Source organism: Myotis brandtii, unplaced genomic scaffold (assembly GCF_000412655.1).
Source record: "Myotis brandtii unplaced genomic scaffold, ASM41265v1 scaffold37, whole genome shotgun sequence".
NCBI classification, from domain to species: domain Eukaryota; kingdom Metazoa; phylum Chordata; class Mammalia; order Chiroptera; family Vespertilionidae; genus Myotis; species Myotis brandtii.
This window is the reverse complement of record NW_005364225.1, coordinates 2,223,826-2,244,267: the sequence shown is the minus strand read 5'-3', so window position 1 is coordinate 2,244,267 and position 20,442 is coordinate 2,223,826. Positions and strand designations below refer to the sequence as shown.

General features: G+C 40.2%; 1 protein-coding gene across 1 annotated transcript in view; it reads right to left on the bottom strand.

The window, feature by feature from the left end:
* The window catches only part of ARHGAP42 (Rho GTPase activating protein 42), a 248,988-nt gene that overhangs the window by 169,096 nt on the left and 59,450 nt on the right, over positions 1–20,442 (bottom strand). Inside the window, exon 2 of the mRNA XM_014544570.1 lies at positions 14,953–15,048. Coding sequence (XP_014400056.1) covers positions 14,953–15,048 — 96 coding nt within the window. The remainder of the gene's footprint in view (positions 1–14,952; positions 15,049–20,442) is intronic.

The window sequence follows — 20,442 nt, the reverse complement described above, 5'->3', positions numbered from 1 at the left end:
TATTGTCACTCTTCTCTCCTCACAAGCTATTTCTCCTTCCCCTCGGGCTATGAACTTACTCCAGCGCACTCCTTTGCCATAAAGGAAGAGCAGGAAGACATGTGTGGGGTAAGAAGGTTTACTGGATACATGCAGCGCTGTGCACAGCTCCTTAATCTTCACAATACCCCACAAGGAGGTCACAAGTCAAACACCCCAATCTCCTCTCACCATCCTCCTATTTTTTTAAATAATGAAACTGAAATACAAAGGATAAACAAGATGTGAGGTCATAGAGCTAATGACTTGCAGAGCTAAACTTTGAACCCAAAGTAACTCACCTGAAATGTATACACTTTCCCACTACTCCAGGTATAGCCCCATAGCCCCAACTCACTATTCTAAATTTAACAAATACAGTTACCTTCTTCAATTTCTACAAGGGACTTTAACTGCATCTCAAAACTTAACATGTATCAAATCCTAACTCATAATTCTGTTTTGGTACTCAGGCCACATATAAACGGATAAATGGGCTCCTAACACCATGTTCCTAGTAACTCAAGTGATGGATTATCCTTCCTTCCTTGCCCCTACTCACCAAATTCTGCAGATCTCTCTCCGCTATCCTTCTAGATTTACGTAAGAATATCACTTCATCTCGGCTATACTATTACAGTAGCCTAGTTACTGGTTGCCCAACTTCTATGACTCTAACTCGCCGTATGTACTAACGGTCAAAATTAAGAAAAGGAGGGGGGCACCTTTGATTATGTCATTATCCAACTCAAAAACCTTGAATCATTAAATAAAACCCAAACTCCATATTGTAAGCGATTCGGGATCTCCATCGTAGGGCCATAGGTATCTTTCTAAGTATCTTAGCCTGAGATGCTACTATTTCTAATCTCTAGCTTAACACTTTGAAACTAGTAGAAGTTCTTATAGCTTCCCATTTCCATGCCTTTTCTTTACCTACATTTCCTAAGCTGTTTCTTGTCTAACCATTAGGACTCAGCACGAGTAACCCCCTCTATGAGAGCATCTTCTGATGTTCCCAGCAGGAAGTTCCTTCTCCAGCATTGGTGTTCTCAGGGCAGTCTTAGTCTTACCACGCTACAGCACTCAGCACATTCTCCTTAGAGTGATTGTACCATAAAGCTCCTTTATTGCTCCCTTGTATTTTATAAGCCTAATAAGGATATAAGAAGACTTTACTCGTGTTTGCATGTTCTAAATTACCCATAAAGTTCTTTGTACTCAGAAGATATTCATTATTGGTAGAAAATTCTAGAGACTCCAAAGTCTATGTCAGCATGAACTAAGTCACACCTTATACTAGTATATGACTTTAACTTGGAAAACTGATTTTTTTTCATCCCTGGGAGATTTGTGCAGCACCTACATGGGCCCATTTAATACCATCTCTCATAATCAGGGTACATATCAACTTGTTCTACATAAACCAAAACCTTTCTGCAGGCTGTGAAAAAATAATGTGGACACAAATGGCCTCCCCAATTGTGTCTACCTCGGTGTAAACCACAAGTATATTGTTTAGAGTAGTGGTTTCTCACAAGCTACATCAGACACCAATAATATTCATGAAATTACAAGCTACTAAGGTCTCAACCCAGGGGATTCCACCTTAGTTCAGGTCTGAGGGTGGGCCCAGGAATCATATTTTTAAGGTTCCCATACTTGATTCTGATGGTAGGCAGTTTGGGAGGGAAGAGGGAAGGGATGCATGCTTTGTGTAATGAATTAAGAATTCAAACTACATTTAAATAGAAAACAGTATGTATTTTTAAAATATATTTGTATTTATTTCAGAGAGGAAGAGAGAGAGAGAGATAGAAACATCATTGATGAGAGACAATCATTGATCAGCTGCCTCCTGCACACCCCCCACTGGAGATTGAGTCTGCAACCTGGGCATGTGCCCTGACGAATCACACTACTGTGATCTCCTGGTTCATAGGTCAATGCTCAACCACTGAGCCACACCAGCCAGGCAGAAAACAGTATGTATTTTAATAAAATTTGTAAGGATCATCTCTACCTCCTTGCTTGAAAGTCATCTGTACTTTCAATGGCAGAAGTAGTACGCTTGACCCTTGTGGTAATGAAGGAAATAATATATTATCTGAGTCCCAAGAATCAAGAATAACCCTTAAATTCTCTCTACAGCCCTCAACAACTATCCTGAATTTTATCTCTGACAGAGAAATTACTTGGAATTAGCCTTTTTTATCCCAGGCACATATTCCTAGATAACTATCCAAGGCACGCTCCTCTTTTTCTTTTTTTAGGCCTATTATTCAACTCTTGTTTCTTTCCAACTTCTCCCTCTATATTCTGGCCTCCCATCCCATAGTCTCTCTTCATTGCTCATACGCTGGTCCTTGCCTTTGGCCAATAAACTTTCCATTAACCCCTGGGTGTCCATGTCCTGCGTCCTAACTCACTTATTTCAGACACAGTTTGCAGGACTATTGCCTTTCTGGTCCAAACATTTTATGTCAAAAGTGAAACTGTACTTTTATTATTTCATTCACATTTAAAAATGTTCTCTCTTAGTTCATAAAAGATGTGGTGATGAAGGCAATCTCTAACTCAGTCTGAACTGGCAAACATTTCCGTGCTGTAATTCGTCACACATACTGATGCCAGAATAAACCTTCTAAAGAGCAACTTCAATCAAAGGCCTTGAGCGTCTCTGGAGAGCATGCGCATAAAACTTTACACTACATGGCAAAGCCCTCTATGCTTATGCTCTGGGTCTCAATCTTTGTACTCCAGCTAAGAGGATATTACACATTAGCTTTCTTCGATATTGCACAAATCAAGACAATGAATGTTCAAGTCAGATTAAATATGCCCACGCAAGGGAAGAAGTGCAATGGTCTGGAGCAGAGGGAAGCAGTGGTTAAATACAGAACCAGAGAAATGCTTCAACATCCTAAAGACTTCAGGAAAAAAAAAATCTAGGGCTGATACAGCCAGCAGGCCTCAGAAGCACTGACTATTTTTATGCCTTTTGTACCAAATGGTTTCAATACAGAAAAAGGATCAATGTTTACATGGTCATGTAAATTTGATTAATTACACAGGGAATAAAGGATAAATCAAGGTCCAATTAGGTTTCAATACAGAAAAAGGATCAATGTTTACATGGTCGTGTAAATTTGATTAATTACACAGGGAATAAAGGCAATAATACCACTATCTTAAAATGATATATCTGTATATGAAAGAAATACTGAAGAAAAATTTTTTAAATGTCCCTTCTTTTTGTATCTCTATAAACATTTATTACAACCTAACTTAACATATAATAAACTTAAATTTATTTAACTCCTCAAACAAATGCAAACCCATTAGGGTGGGGATATTTTTTTTTTTTCTGTTTTGCACACTGATATGTCAGTACCCAAAATGGTTTCTGACAAATCACAGGTACTTGATACAGCTTTATTGCATGAATGAACGAGTAAGCTCCAAGTTCAGAACCAAGGAGCTAGGTGAACAGGGTTCTCCTACTAGTGTGACTTTAGAAAATCGATTCACCTGTGTCTAAAGCAAAATGACAGTGAGCTCCCATGTTCTCCAAGGTCTCTTCTCTTCAGATACTATGCAGAAGTAGCACTTTCTAAAAATTCTAAAGAAATAAAACAAACAAACAAAAAAACAATAATCTGAGCTACTCCTCATCCCCACCTGTACACAAAGTATGAGAATTATCCAAGAAGAAATGCAGCTCTCAACTAGCAAGATATAAATTCCACGCCAATGGTAAAAACACTTTCACTGTGACATAATACCATCTTCAAAAGCTATTTTCAAAGCAGATGCTGAATTTACGTGATCTTCCACATGGGTGGAGAAATTGTGCTAAGCAAACAAAGACATTACCAACAAAAGTTCAAACCATGCACCTAACACCACACAGGCCACCACTTCACCTTTTTGGTGTCCGATGTTGACCAAAAGGCAATGAAAACATGTTCCTGTTACTATGCCAAAAATTATGACAACAATGTCAAGAGTATGTCATGGTTTAGGCTTGAAAGTACAAGCCAATCACAAGATTCCAGTTTTACTAAGGCCATTCTATTCATGCATCCAATGAAAGAGATGTACTCCAACTGTGGTTCTGTTGTTCAATGCAAGTGCATTAAAACCAACACAGGTATCCATAGGTTACATTATACTACCCATTAGGATACCCATGCCCCATTTTCTCCAGAGCACAAACACAAAGAAATAGCCAAGTAAGACATTTTAAGAAAAGCTCATCTGGAGCAGCGTTCGTAAGTCTTCCCATGAGACAGTCAGATTAACCTTTTTAAAATGCAAATACAATGTCACTTTTATACTACCCATTAGGATACCCATGCCCCATTTTCTCCTGAGCACAAACACAAAGAAATAGCCAAGAAGACATTTTAAGAAAAGCTCATCTGGAGCAGCGTTCTTAAGTCTTCCATGAGACAGTCAGATTAACCTTTTCAAAATGCAAATACAATATCACTTCTCTGATTAATGCCCAGCAATGTCTTCTCATTGCCTTTAAGTTAAAACTCCATATCCCTAACTTGGCCTACTAGGTCTTGTATACCTGCTCACACATGCCATTTCCCCTTGGCTTTCTCCTTTCCTCCTCAAAGCCTGCATTCATCCCTTCCCTATTTCTGGAATGTTCGTATTCCCTCTTCACGGACCACTTCTCCATGACCAAATTAAACAACCCAGGGGTCCTCAAACTTTTTAAACAGGGGGCCAGTTCACTGTCCCTCAGACAGTTGGAGGGCCGGACTATAGTTTAAAAAAAAAAAACTATGAACAAATTCCTATGCACACTGCACATATCTTATTTTGAAGTAAAAAAACAAAACGGGAACAAATACAATATTTGTATTTGCATGTGGCCCGTGGGCCATAGTTTGAGGACCCCTGAAACAACCCCTTCCACAGAGTGGCCTTCCCTCATCTTCCCACTCACACACCTCGGCCTGGTCTACCTTGAACGTTTATGTGTCTTAAGGTGCTTTGTTTCTATATAAAGGTCCCCTAGATTTATGAAACAACTATTTACTAAGCCTCTGCTACAAGTAAAGCTCTAAAGCAGTGGTTCTCAACCTTCTGGCACTTTAAATACAGTTCCTCATGTTGTGACCCAACCATAAAATTATTTTCGTTGCTACTTCATAACTGTAATGTTGCTACTGTTATGAATCATAATGTAAATATCTGATATGCAGGATGGTCTTAGGCGACCCCTGTGAAAGGGTCGTTCGACCGCCAAAGGGGTCGTGACCCACAGATTGAAAACCGCTGCTCTAAAGTATTATGCAGGAATAGAAATGGGAGTAAACTTTCTAACCTCAAAGAACCTAAAATCTGCTGGAAGAGATAAGAGACTGAGTTCTCTATGAAAAAGACCAAACTATTTTTTGTTCACCAGAACAAATCGCAAAATAAATAAATGGGTTTCAGGGGATTATTGTATGTTAGTAAGTTAAGACAGTTTTTTTCTTTGAGACGTGTGGCTAGTGGCATAAGATTCATATTGTTTTTCAGAGCCGGAAATGAAAAAATCTAAGCCTTTGGACTTCAAAATAAATCAAGTTATGTTCTTTAAAATACAGAGCTAATATAATAAAACATCTTGTAAGTGGCATGTTTTTTTAGAGAAGAACTCCACCTGAAATACACAACTTCCCCAGCTGTTCCAATCCTCAGTTGTGGGTGGTTTCTGTGTGGGTGCAAAAATAAGGGTGGTAAAGAAATGGAAAACAATATTTCAATTGTCCAACTGAGAGTCATTAAAAATAAAACATGCTTCCTCTACAGAGTTCAAAAGAAAATGTTATTTGTATAAACAACCTAGGCATTTGGGAAGGTTCCACTTTAAGAGGACTTCCTGACTTATATAACCGACATTTAAGTGGGTTGTTATGAGGGATCTGTAATAACTGATGGATTTTCTTTTGATTCAGCCTGTGAGAAGGTAATATGTTCCCTAGAATTTAATAAAAATCACAGGTCTCTTTTTGAAGACTTCAGTTGTGGTTAGTAATGGTAATTGTTTCTGGGTTGCAAACTTTTCCCCCCAAAAAAATGCCTAAGAAGAGATCCATGGCCAGGCTCCATCTAATGCAGTGGTTCTCAACCTTCCTAATGCCACGACCCTTTAATACAGTTCCTCATGTTGTGGTGACACCCAACCATAAAATTATTTTCGTTGTTAGTTCATGACTGTAATTTTGCTACTGTTATGAATCATAATGTAAATATCTGATATGCAGGATGTATTTAGGCGACCCCTGTGAAAGGGTCGTTCGAACCCCAAAGGGGTCGCGACCCACAGGTTGAGAACCACTGATCTAATGCATCACGATAGCATTAGACAATGATTAGTAGTAATCGGTATGGATGAGTATGTGTGGCTCATAACTAAATTTTGAAGAAAATCTTTACAGAAGCTTTAAATAATTTAATAGCTTAGTAGTTGAGAGTTGAATTTTATTAGTTTAAATTGAATAAAATAGGTTCTTTTTTAGCTAAATTCACTTATGATTTTTTAAGTATATTTCCTATTATAAATATTCCAGTTATTTTTTTTAACCTATACTATAAATCCCTCAAAAACACACAAAGCAAACTGCCATACTTCCTGTCCTAGACTATATTCCTAATTTATAACTTGGAAAACTGGATCAAACAACACCTTTCCATTGTACCTGGCAGATGCATCCTCAAAGTGAATGTGGCATAAGATTTAGAATTTTCCCGCAGTAATTTCTCTAACACAGAAAATGAAGGAAAATTTTCCAACCACTCCCTTAAAAAATGTCTTCCACTCACACCCTCTGAGCAAGCATCCCTGATCACTCCAGGCTTCTGTCAATACCCCAAGATGATTTCCGGCTCAGGGTGAAGTCCCTTTACCACTGTATCACACTAATGCACACCCAGCCTCAGAGAGGTGATCAACGACAAATATTTGCAGCTGGGCAAAGCTCTACTAGCTCAAAAACAAACAATAAAGGCCCTGTGACTTAAAATGTAACTATTTAAAATTTGTCTCCTGTAGTGTCACCTTTCAACATATTCTCCTAAAGACAGAACAGAAAAGAATCCAAAATGTATGGCACATTCCAGATAATGCAGTAGTATTCAAAATTTGGACTGGGTTTGACTTTCCATCAATCTGCACACATACAATTTGTACATAAATTTCCATATAAAAGTGGTGGGGGGGGGGTTCTGTTTTTTTGTTTTGTTTTGTTAATCCTCACTCAAGGATATTTTTTTTCCATTGATTTTAGGGAAAGTGGAAGGGAAGGAGGGAGGGAGAGAGAGAAAAAAAGAGAGGAAAAAAGGCATCAATTGGTTGCCTCCAACATGCGCTCAACTACAAATGTGCAACCACCCAGGTATGTGCCCTTGACTAGCGGGCCTAACAGAGCAGCAACACCAGCCAAGGCATAAAAGTGTTTTTTAGGATGTACCATGCTCATCATTTTAAGAACTCTTAAGTACCAATCATCAGTATTTCTATATCTGCACATCTGTATTGAAACAGAGCAAATACCTGAACAAGAATACATTAGTTATGTCAAAAATACCTGGGCCAGTGGTCGGCAAACTCATTAGTCAACAGAGCCAAATATCAACAGTACAACGATTGAAATTTCTTTTGAGAGCCAAATTTTTTAAACTTAAACTATATAGGTAGGTACATTGTTATTAACTTAATTAGGGTACTCCTAAGGCTTAGGAAGAGCCACACTCAAGGGGCCAAAGAGCCGCATGTGGATCTCGAGCCGCAGTTTGCCGACCCCGGAGTCCTGGGCAATTATTACAAAACATATTTTAATTTAAATTACCTAACTGATGGCCTCATTTCTCCACTCAGTGTTGGGAGCCATAACCTTAGTTGACAAGTGGTTGTATGTTGTCTGTCTCTACCACAGGAATTTTCTGTTTAGGTGTGTCTGAAGGAATGAAGTCCCCACCTAAAATATTTACTAGCAAACTGACTCTCCTTCTTAGTAAATGTTTAATCTCTTAAGTGCAAGGTTCACATTGTCCAAGACTTGCAGAGAATTAACACAGGTTACTACACAAGCTGTTTACACACTTTGCAGCTGGACTTTCCAATGGTCTCCAAGATTACATAGAATGAGCAAGCTTTGCCTCTTATCAGTGACTAATACTAGTATTCTTATGGGTACCAGTTCAGCTTGACTAACAATATCTGGTATTTTTAAAATCCAGACATCTTTTAAGGCTTAAAGTGATTTCAAGTTATAGGCACTAAATACAGGAACAAAACACAGTAACTTGCATACCTCACCTTTGGTGTGGACATAAATCCTGAAGTAATATACTAAGATTTACAGCTTTTTATTATCCTACTAGAGGCCTGGTGCACAAAAATTTGTGCACTCGGGGGGGAGAGGGGGGTCCCTCAGCCCGGCCTGTGCCCTCTCACAGTCTGGGACCCCTCAGGAGATAATGACCTGCTGGCTTAGGCCTGCTCCCGGGTGGCAGAGGGCAGGCCCAATCCCTAGGTGCAGCCCCTGGTCGGGCTCAGAGCAGGGCCGATTGGGGAGTTGGGGCGCCGCCCCCTGTCATGCACAGAGCAGGGCGGATCGGGAGGTTGCGATGCCACCCTCAGTCACGCTCAGGGTAGGGCCGATTGGGGGGTTGGGGCACCATCCCCTGTCACACTCAAGGCAGGGTCGATGGGGAGGTTGCAGCGCCACCCCCTGTCACTCACAGAGCAGGACCAATCAGGGGGTTGGGGCGCTGCCCCCTGTCACGCACAGAGCAGGGCCAATCAGGGGGTTGGGGCGCTGCCCCCTGTCACTCACAGAGCAGGGCCAATCAGGGGGTTGGGGCGCTGCCCCCTGTCACTCGTGCCGGGAGGCCTCGCGGCTCCTCTGATCCCGCCCGGCAGGGTCACAGATCCTGGCCTGGGACCGCAGACAGCCTTGCCTGCTGCTGCCTGCCTTCAGTATGCAAATTAGCCGCCATCTTGTTGCTTCAGGGTGGGGGTCCCCACTGGGGTGCCTGGCCAGGCTGGGTGAGGGGCAGAGGGCTTTTTTCAGGCTGGCGGGCGACTGAAGGTCCAAACTTCTCCTTTTTTTCTTTTTTCTTTTATTCTGGCATTTATTTACTTTCTATGGCTGTCACTGGAGCTGAGAGCCGGCTTTCTCTCTGAGGCTCGGCTGCTGAAAGCAGGTTTCTGGCCTTTGTTTTCTGTATTCGAAACAATGTTGCGACTCCAGCTCTGAGATCCCGGCTGACTGACAGGAGGTTTCTGGGGTTTTGTTTATCTTCTATAAATGTTACAATGTTTCCAACTGAAGCTCAGAGGCGGGCAGCGCAGGCGGGGAAGGTTGGAGTCCTCTGTCACTGAAGGAAGCAAGCCTCCCTGTTCGCATCAGCTGCCTGGCTGCCGGCCGCCATCTTGGCTGACAGTTAATTTGCATATCTCCCTGATTAGCCAATGGGAAGGGTAGCGGTCGTACGCTAATTACCATGTTTCTCTTTTATTAGTGTAGATACTCTCATGTGTTAAATTAACATAGCAAAACAACCTGTCTCCTATGCTGATTCACAGTAATATCTTTGAGCGTCTATTTGTTTAAATGAAACAGGGTAAACTGTTTTCAAAGGAACAGTATTTTATTTTGTGTGGTGATAGCCTTTTATTTCTTACTAGTAAGGTTTTCAGGCACTGACTCACTTTGGCAATTGATGTCCATGTAGGTACATGTATCAGGACTGAAGCAGTGAGTACTGTCTTTCTGCATTTACATACATATAACTATGCAACTATAGTTAAAGTACAGCACATTTTCTATCTAGTCTGTCCATGTTATTTGAGGAGGACTGAATCTTTACTACTTTATAATCCTTCCCCTTCCCTCCCCTCCACCACAAATTTCCAAGCCCCAAGTGTCCAACTGCTCAACTCCTAACCTACTCCTAACGTAGTGTCTTTACTCAGTTCAAAACACTAAAGCAGTACAAAAAGTGGGCCGTCAGAACAGCCGTGGGAAGTGAAGTTGGATGGACTCAATAGGCTGCTTCCCACCAGGCCAGCTCTGCGGTGGGCAGATAAAAGGGCGCCATCAAAAGCTCACCTGCAGCTCATTCATCCTTAGAAAAGGGAGGAGCAATGACCTCTGGCTGCTCTTGAATGGGAAGGAAGATGCTAAAAGGAGAGTGTGTGATGCTGCCCTGCTTGGGACTTTAATTCTGGAAACAACTAACCTGCTCTCTGAGCCACAGGAATTCCCCACTGCGTCCCAGACCACTATTCCCATTTTGCTTCCTTCCATGCCAACACCGTCTCACTGATACCAAAACAAACAAACCAAAAAGCCAGCAAGCACAGGCCAAAGATGTGGGAGCAGGAGGGGGCAGCTGAAGAATGGGACCAATTTACAGGCCAGACACAGGCCTACCAGTCTAAAAAAATTTCCTGCAACAGCTTCACTAGTTAGGTAATTATACTGATATAGAAACAGCACCTTCTTTTACTTACTTTGTTCAAAATCTGTTTCCCACCCTATTCCACTGTAAGCACATGGAAAGCAGACATCTAACTCACCTTCCTAATGCCTTCCCATCCATTCCCACCACCATAACTTACAGAAAGTCTGCAAACATCTTGATTTTATGTGTTATTTTGCTACTGACATTGCTCAATTATAAAAAATGAGCGTTTCTGGTAAGTCATCAGATTTAGTGGTTATGTCCTTGGTTAGGTCTCAAGACTACTCTGGCGGGGAGGGCTGTGGCTAATACAGAAAGCTAAGAGTCACAGCTGTCCCTACTTCATTCCTCTCTTATTAAATCAGAGAAATAAAGAAGCTGAAACCCGGGCTTCAACAGGCTATTTTAAAGACAACTGACGCTCTGTCCTTTCCCATGTAGAACTGAGCGTGACAAAGGGGGTAAGGACGGTTCTTGCACTCCACCCACACCAGCCTTACCAATTAGTCCCAGCGATACATTCCGGGATGCCTGTCCCTGGTACATAAGCCCTCATGTTAGGGATGATTACTGAAAGTCGACTATTTCTTTATTCTATGCATCGTTACTTTTAACTGTTCAGGCTGCGCTTGGGGCTCAGTTAAAGGATAAAAAGTGTTAGATGGAGAGGACATGGGAACATATCTATATTTTTACACTAGTTGTTTCAGAAATAATTTAAGTTTATAAATATTTTTATTCTAAGTTAGGTTTTCCTAATAAAACATTGGTGTTTAAGTCAGATTCTCTGCAATAGGAGCTAAAAAAGTCTCCTGATATGAAAGTAGCAAACAATATTACACCTACTCCTATATAGTATTCACCTTGGTCTAACTCCGCAAAGCCCTCTAAGCATTAGAATTAAATGTAATATTCATTGCGTATAATAAGCCTTTACCTACTGATCAATTCACACCTTTCAAATCTAACCTGCAAGAGCCACGACATCCCGTTAGCCAAAGTGGAAAGAGACAAACAGACCAATGTTGAGATATCAAATCCACCACAACCTGAGGAAATCACTTGACATCGGCCAGGAAGGTCACATGGCAGTGACTGAAAACCTACCTCTGCAGTCACTAGTGTGCTTTCAAGAAGGTGTTTTGAGTAAGAAGCACAATGGAAATTAAAAGAAATGTTTACTATACTGCTAATAACAAGAAAAAAAACAATTAGAGCCAGCGTGAATGTACTCTAGAGACTTCATAAATTCAGGTATATGAATCTGATGGAATATTTTAAAGCTATGAAATTATTAAAAATTATATCTATAAAAACTCAGAAGTAATTACTATAATCCTCTTTAAAAAGAAAAAACAGATTTATATATATAATGCTATTAAAAAGCATACACATAAGTGAAAAAATTAAATTTTATAAGGAAAGTTGTCATTTATTAAACAATTTAACAGAGGGGCTACTATGAGTCAGGCCCTAGGTCAGGTGCTAAAGCTAAAATGTTTTTTTGTTCTTTCTTAAAAAAAAAAAAAAAAATTTTTTTTTTTTTTTTTAAAAAAAAAAAAAAAAAAAAAAGATCTGAACTCTGCCTTCTTGGAATTTATAGGTATCATTTCTAAGTCAAAATAATTGTAGTTATGCAAGTATAGGGGTATTGTTTTTTTTTCTACATAATAATGCTAATATGTTAATATTTTAGTAATATAATCTAGGCTTTTTTCTGGTGAAGTGTATGTTACAACGCCTGCATTGGGGGATAGACATTTATGACAAGTGTCAAGAAGTGGCGCGTGAAATGACAACTATTGTTCCACATCGCGGTGGAGTATGATCACTGATGTCCTTTCCCTTCTTCCTAGATCAGTGGTTCTCAACCTTCCTAATGCCTCGACCCTTTAATACAGTTCCTCATGTTGTGGTGACCCCCAATTTCATTGTTACAAATTGAACGTAATTAAAGCATAGTGATTCATCACAAAAACAATATGTAATTATACATGTGTTTTCCGATGGTCTTAGGCGACCTCTGTGAAAGGGCCGTCTGACCCCCAAAGGGGTCGCGACCCACAGGTTGAGAACCGCTGTCCTAGAGGCTTCTGAGTACCCCTCAGCCAAGTGCGGGCATGGCTCAGCCACCTGTCCTTAGAGACCTGAGAGCAGAAGAAGCCATCTCTGATTCCAAGAGCCCAGCCACCTCCACACCCCCTCAGGGTAACTACCACTCAGCTAAGAAAGTGAGTGCCTGGCACAGCTCCTCTGAGAGACGGCCAACGTGACCGTGACGAGGTATATATACATGATGCAAATCCCACGTGCAGGGCGGGCTTGTCTACGGACTCTGCACTCTGCCCAGTGACTTCTCCGGGAGAAACTCTCATGAATGTAAGCAGCTAAAGTCACACAATGAATCAGACACTCAATCATCTGATCTTCTCCGGAAAGCCTTTCTTTTGTGGAGATAACACTGCCCTGTCCTTGGACAGCTACTTAGGTTTAAAAATAATAAAAACGTATTATTTTAAAATGCATGGAACTTGGAAAACTACAGAAGAAATGGCAGAGGAAAGAGAGGGATGTGGCTGTGGAAAGGCATGTCAGGGATCATAAATCTCTGCTACTCAACGTGTGGTCCAGGCACCGGCAGCGTCAACATCCCTTTCAAGTCTGATGGAAATGCAGAACCACACACCCAACCTGAGACCTTCTGAATCAGAACCTGCATGTAATAAGATCTCCCAGTGTTTTATACACACATAAAAGCTTGGAAGTCGCTGTTCCAGATACTTGTAATATTCTATTTTTATACCTGGAAGATGAGTACACTTAGTATTATTCTCTAAAGTGTACACACATTTTATCCAGTCTTCTGACGATGTGGCCATGTCTCTAATCTACAAATGGACCCCAGGTCTACAAACTGACAAGTAGGGATTGTTAAAATGTGGGAGAAAGAATGCTGCATAAATCTGATCTCCAAGCAGTAAACTCAGATACAGAAAAAAATTCGGAGATCACATAACCGAACCTATTCACTTTGTGAGAAATGAAACCATGTGATTCAGGAAGGGGCATGCCTTCCCCAGGGTCGGAGTGCTAAATTACTGTGGCAAAATTGGATTAGGGTTCAAGTCTCCTAATCCCCAGTAATGTTCTGTGTCCTGTAATAATACTGGTGTAATACATCATGACTGATTCTTTCCCCTATATAAACATATACTCATGCTAAAAGAGAAATCCGTATTATGTTAAAAAAGAAATCTTTAAATCAGTACCCTGTATATTTAATAAGAGACACCCAATATGTATTAGTTTGAATGAACGATTGACTTTGAGGCAGAGACGAACATTGTTGTCCACATCTTCTCCAAGGGCAGAGCTGAATTATAGAATGATTAAGTAATTTCCTTATGGAAGAAACCACAGAGCTCAGTTTTAAAACAATGTATAATACTGTTGGGGAATAAGTTTCTCCTTGACCCTGTTTGCTGGGCCAATTGTTGGAGTACTCACTCCTTGAATCCTGCTCCACTACGCCAACTGTTGGGCCTCAGTTCCCCTGCCAGGAACTGGACCTCCTTGGACACTAGGTATTGGATGTAGAAGACATAAGAAGTCGTAGGCATATAAGAGAGTCTTTATTGCAGACCAAGTCGCCATTACTACCAAGGACTGCTAATACAGCAGCCCTCCTAGTAAAACAGCCTCACATAACAGCAGCCTCTCACTGGCTGGTCAGTAACACACTTTATACGAACTTAGACTAAAGAAGCTTCTTGCCAAACAGTGACATCAATTTTGGGTTATAGAAGGGGACGCTTGCTCAGTGTATCCAGTGAAACTGCTGCGACCTTGCACCTGCCTATGGCAACTTGGCCTCGAACATCCTGATAAGAATTCCCACGCTCAGACTGGCCTTGAACATCTGGTGTATACTAACTCATTAGGGTTCCCCAAAATTGCCCTTTACCTTTATCAAAGTCAGAATATTTTACATGTTTAATATTTGAGTGTGTGAATCTGTTTGATTTCAATTAAATCAGAATCATAAGTAGGACTTTTAAAATTATTATTTAGGCCAAAACCGGTTTGGCTCAGTGGATAGAGTGTCGGCCTGCGGACTCAAGGGTCCCGGGTTCGATTCCGGTCAAAGGCATGTACCTGGGTTGCGGGCACATCCCCAGTGGGAGATGTGCAGGAGGCAGCTGATCGATGTTTCTCTCTCATCGATGTTTCTAACTCTCTATCTCTCTCCTTTCCTCTCTGTAAAAAATCAATAAAATATATGGACACAGACAATAGTGTGGTGAAGACCTAGGGTGGGGCAGGGGCTAGGAGGAGGGAGACACAGTGTGGGGGGGAGGGGAGAATTGGGGGACATCTATAATGCTGTCAACAATAAAATGAAACAAAAATTTAGAAAAGTTATTACTTAGGATATTGAAGAACAGTAGTACTCACCAATACTAATTTCATCATCTGTTTCAGCATCACCAATACATTCAAATTGGAAGTCTTGCAGTGATTGGGAAAATTTCTGTACTGCCATAGACAGATCTGTAATTAAAAGTTTAAAAGTCGTAAGTTGAAGGTACCATGGAATACTCATTTCCACACATAACTTTGATGTTAGTACTATATTAACCAGAGCCTTTTAAAATACCAGCTTGACAAATGCAAGCAGAATTTAAAGAGACTACTAAAGAAATATTTTAGGAACTGGATCTGCTCTGCTCAAAGGGGATCTGCCCCTTTAAGAAAGTTTTGGTGTCAGTCATGTATTATCTGGAGGCCAACTTCCCCAAAGCCTTTATCAAAGAATTACCACTCATTCCCTATAAATGGGGCATTTATTTATTAAATAAATAAATAAATACATAAATAAATAATGCTACTGAGGTTGCTGGTGAGGGGAAAAAAAAAGGCAGCCGACCTTTGATTAGAAAGGGTCATTGATGTTATTCTACACAGACTGTGAAGCAGGTAGGAAATATATTTTTACCAATAAATTACTGGTTTTGATCTTCTTCTAAGGTGAAAGGTCACCTGAAAGGTTGTTTACAAATAATCTTGTGATTTACAGGAGACCTCCAACTAAACATACTCTTTAATCTGACTTCCAGCTGAACAGAGTCCAGAGTGTGACTATATCCAGAAGAGGAATTATTCTTTATTCCTGAAGAGAATAAAGAAAAGTCCAGAATAATGAGAAGTAAATCCCTTGGAGGAAAAGCCTGGGATGCAACCTAGCAGACTGAATAGGAACGCAGCCTCTGGAGCCAGGCTGCCTGGGTTGAAATCCAAGTCCCACCACTGACATGACCTTGGACAAGTTATGTAACGCCTATGGGCCTGTTTCTCATCTGCAAAAAGTGAATGGCAACGGTACAGCCACCCCACAGAGTTGTTTTAAGGATTAAGTTAATATTTGCAAAAGGTTTAGAATAGAGCCTGGCACTTAAGCACTGTTTAAGTTTGTTAAATAAAATTTAAAATAAATCAATCTGACAGTGCAGCATCACAGAAGCCTTAAAGGTCCCACCTCTGAAGTTTGCACCAGTAGGAAAACATTTCTCAAATTCACTCTACACTTCATTGAATGGTTCAAGTCCGATACCTGAACCCTCACATTTAATTCATCACTATGGCCTGACAAAGACTCTCTCTTTGCCAATCTTCAGTCAGGCTCCTCTGAGCCCTCTTCCTGACTAGGCCTCTACTTGGCTCCCCTTCCTCGCTGGGCCTACTTAGCCCTGTTTTAACAAGAATCTTGCCAAGTCAATTTAGAGAGAACCCGCAGCCTGCATATCTGATATCTGATCAAATTCCTCATCTCCCACCTTCGATGAATAAGTTCTTGGCCTGCCTTCACCAAGAATCCTCCTGACCTTGATATCTCCTCTTAGTAATTTTCCACCCACAACCACCACACACCCCCCGCCCCCCAACCTGCTCAAGTTGAACCTGTTGTCTCTCCCCTATTGTGACACTTGGTATCTATAACAGTCCTGAATAAAGTCTTTCTTACCCTTTTAACAAGTATCAGAATTTCTTTTTTCTTTAAGAGAACAATTATGGCCCCATGCCTACACATGGCCCCATGACTTACTATGGTAATCCACCAATCATGAAACTCCAAGCCTAAGTGCCTATCAAAGTAAGCACTCACACATGAATAGGGCTCCAAATATGAAGGTCACTTTCAGCGCCACTGTGATCTAAGAACTCACCAACACCCTCACACCACGGACAATTCTGAAGATCGAGGCCTCGACTCTCAGAGAAGCTTTTAAAAAACAACAACAAATATAAACACACACACAAGAGACTGGGGTTTTTGTTTTCGTTTTTTAAATCTTGTTTGAGAAAATAAATCATGCTCTGGAAAGAGGATGCTACTTGTAGATTAACACCTCTTTCCACAAGAGGGGTCAAATTTTGGGACCATCTCACATTCTACTTGAGAGGTACTTTCAATTTAAGAGATTAGAAAAGTCTATTAACCTAAGAATGGCTCTGCTTCCGACTTTCAGGAAGAAAGATGAAGAGAGAGCCTCCTAAGTGAATTATCAGTCAAGGAGAAAAACAAAGGCTTCATCAGAACTAGACTTCACCAATTAGCTGTGAAGCCTTGAACAATCACTCATCCTTCCTGAGACCCATTTTTCTTATCCATACAACAGAATTAATACTTAGCCCACGGGGTTGTTATAAAGACTAAATGAGGATGTGCCTGGTACTCATGAGGCAACTCAATAAATGGCTTCCATTATTATCATTCAAATCCAGCCCATAAACGTGGAAATGTTACCTGGCCTTCCAGAGAGAAGGGCACTGTGCAAACACATGCATTTATCTGACAGTGCACACCTCTGGCTAAGGGTAGAGAAGTCATAACACCTGTATCAGATGTTATGAGAAGACAAAGAAAGAAAGCAAGCAGACTTGTAGGATAACTTTAAGCCAAGCTGTATGTGGGTACTCTCCCAAGACTTGGGAAAAGCATCTATAATAATAAAAGAGTAATATTCTAATTAGATCAGACAGCCGGACAACCTTCCGGACGATCTTCTGGACGAAGCTGGGGCTGCAAGGGCCGAGAGCCTTTCACAAATTTCGTGCATCAGGCCTCTAGTTCTATATAACAGTATAAAGGCCTTATGCTAAACCGGATTTGAAGTCACAGATAGAATTCCTACACAGCAGACTTGAGAAGGGGGTGGGAGTTACATGAGTAGATCAGGACGCTTAGGAACCCCGTAGCAAATATTCTTCTCTCTCTCTCCTCCTCCCCACAGGCTCCTCTGAATTTCCCTTTAAGCTTTGTCCTAGCGAAGTCTTAACTAACAAACCCCAATGACTGCCCATTTCATCCTAGACCAGGGGTGGGCAACCTTTTTGTGAGTGCCTGCCAAAACCAGCAAAATCTCTGACTCAAAATTCTTCTGCGTGCCAACCCTAATTTTTTGAGAACATGTTACGTCTACTTGATATCTCTTAAGGTGTACGTATGTGAAGAACTTGAAGAAATAATAAAATTCATTCGAGCGACAAAAACACAGTATATGATGATGAAAAATACATTTATTTTTTCATGTATACATGTACACTGATAGTCTGACAGAAAACTTTATTACTCCGTTTGATATTATCAGTGGGACTTTTGCTGCTGCATCACTGATGACAGAGATTTTACATCAGGTTTATATTTCGTGACCTTCAGAGATATGCACGAGCTACTACTTTCATCCGTCAGGCTACTCCTACTACGAGACTTAACAAAATTCATCACTGAGAACAAAGATTCACAAGCGTATGTGAATGAAACCAAAACACTGGTCGGATCTAGGAAGGCAGGGAGAGTTAAGGCAGAGGCATAGAAATTGCTCTTCCCCTCTCTCGTCAATCCATGTCTATGGTCTTTAAGATAACTTGTTATGTAAAATTATTTATTTATCTAAGATGCACCTACACTGAATTTATCTGAAAAATAAAAAAGTCGATATTAAGGAAAAAAATGTAAATGGACGATTATAAGAGAGGGTTTCGAGTGCCAGCAAAAGTTACTGGCGTGCCATGTTTGGCACGTGTGCCAGGGGTTGCCCACCCCTGTCCTAGACTGTTCTTTGCTTTTTGTGGCCTTGTTCCTTGACTAAGAAAAGCAAGCTGCTTAGTCCTTTCACAGAGATCTCATAACATCTGAGAATGCAGTAGTAATTCCATCCCCAAACGAACACAGTAGCTGCTTTGTGAGCGATCCTTGTCAATATAGCCAAGTGAGTGAGAGGATGAGCTCTAGTGGTAGATTACCCAGGTTAGCTTCCTGCTTCTACCAATCAGTGGCATGACTGTGGGCAAGTATCATAACCTCTCTGTACTTCGGTGTCCTCATCTGTTCAAGGGAACAGAACCCATCTCTCCGGGTTATTATGAGAGGTAAATAAATGAGTTAATAGATGAAGCATTTAGAATAGTTACACAGAGTTAAGCACTTAAGACATTTTGGTTATTTCCATGTCGAACATCTCAAAAAAAAAAAGGGGGGCAAGGTAAAATTTCAGAAATGAAGATGGCAGCTATTAGACCTTAGATAAATGGCTTCAAGGGGTTCAGTGCTCAAGAAAACAGTCTATTGATAGCAGTTTCTAATTCTCTCTTGGTGCCCTGCAATCATGTTGTAACAGAGACAATCTGATTAGTCAATATTTCTATGTAAGAGATGGGTATCTATTTCCATCCTGGATGGAATCAAGAATGCATGAATGATCCCTTCACAGTCCTTTCAAAAGCATAATGAGAAAGGATTCCATAAGAAAATATGGTTCTCAACTAGTTAAGATGATAATTCCAAAAACAAAAGGAAAGTTCAAAATACAATTTATTTTCAACTTCAAAGTATTTTCTTTCTTGATTTACCTTTAATTTTTCTCATTTTCTAAAGACAAAAAAAGCAAAACAAATTTGATGAGATGAAAAATATTATCAAGGTAAAGTAGTTATGATATTTTCTGGCAGTAATATTGACCAAGCTGCAAAATGAGGGATCCAGCTCATGCTTTTAATCTTGGCTCTATCTCTTACTGTGTGCAATTCTGAACTGGAAAACCAACACCTTTTATTGGCTTAAAAACCACATGAAGCAACTATTTCCTAAATCTAAAGTTTCTAAGCAATGATCAGATGTACAAAATCAATGTACTGGTTCTCAAACCATTTAAATAAAATTGAATCACATGTGATTATATAGACCCTGAATTTAAAACTTAAGTTTTTAAAGTTTGTTGTTGAATATTAAAGTATCAAATTGTGTAATGATAGAATCAACATTTTATCTTAAATGCAAAATGAAAGATCAAGTGAATAAATCATTACAAGCAAGAAATCTAGTTTAAGTAAACGTGTCTCTTTCTCCCGATTTCTACACAATTATTAGAAATTGAGGACAAACAAGAGAAATATCCCAGTCAGAACCACCATGGCCCCATTCTATGGTGAAGGTAAAGGAATAATATTTACTAGCGAGCAAGATTGTACATAGTAAAGATGCTACAAGTACCACTCACACTACATCCTTTGCATTTGCCTAATCTGCAATGTAAGCATAAGATGTCTTCATATGTATTCATATTATAACTTGGAAAAAATTAAACTGGGCTTTCGTCTGCAATGTTTTTATATCAAAGGGTTAACCTGTAGCACACATGTTTATATGATGTTAATGAAACACTTAAACTTCATTTCATTAAAGAAATATAAAGCAGTAAATTTTAATTATAGCTCTCCTTATACACAGACTTAAGAGCTGGAGTCTATCTGTTATGTCAGAATTGCTAATAGAGTTACTTTTATAATGTGAGCTATGGAAGTGAGTTATATTTATGTCAGAACAAGTACAACCAGCCAGTCCACTGGTATAAGGCAGTCCTTCTTGAAATCTCGTTGCTCTGGGAT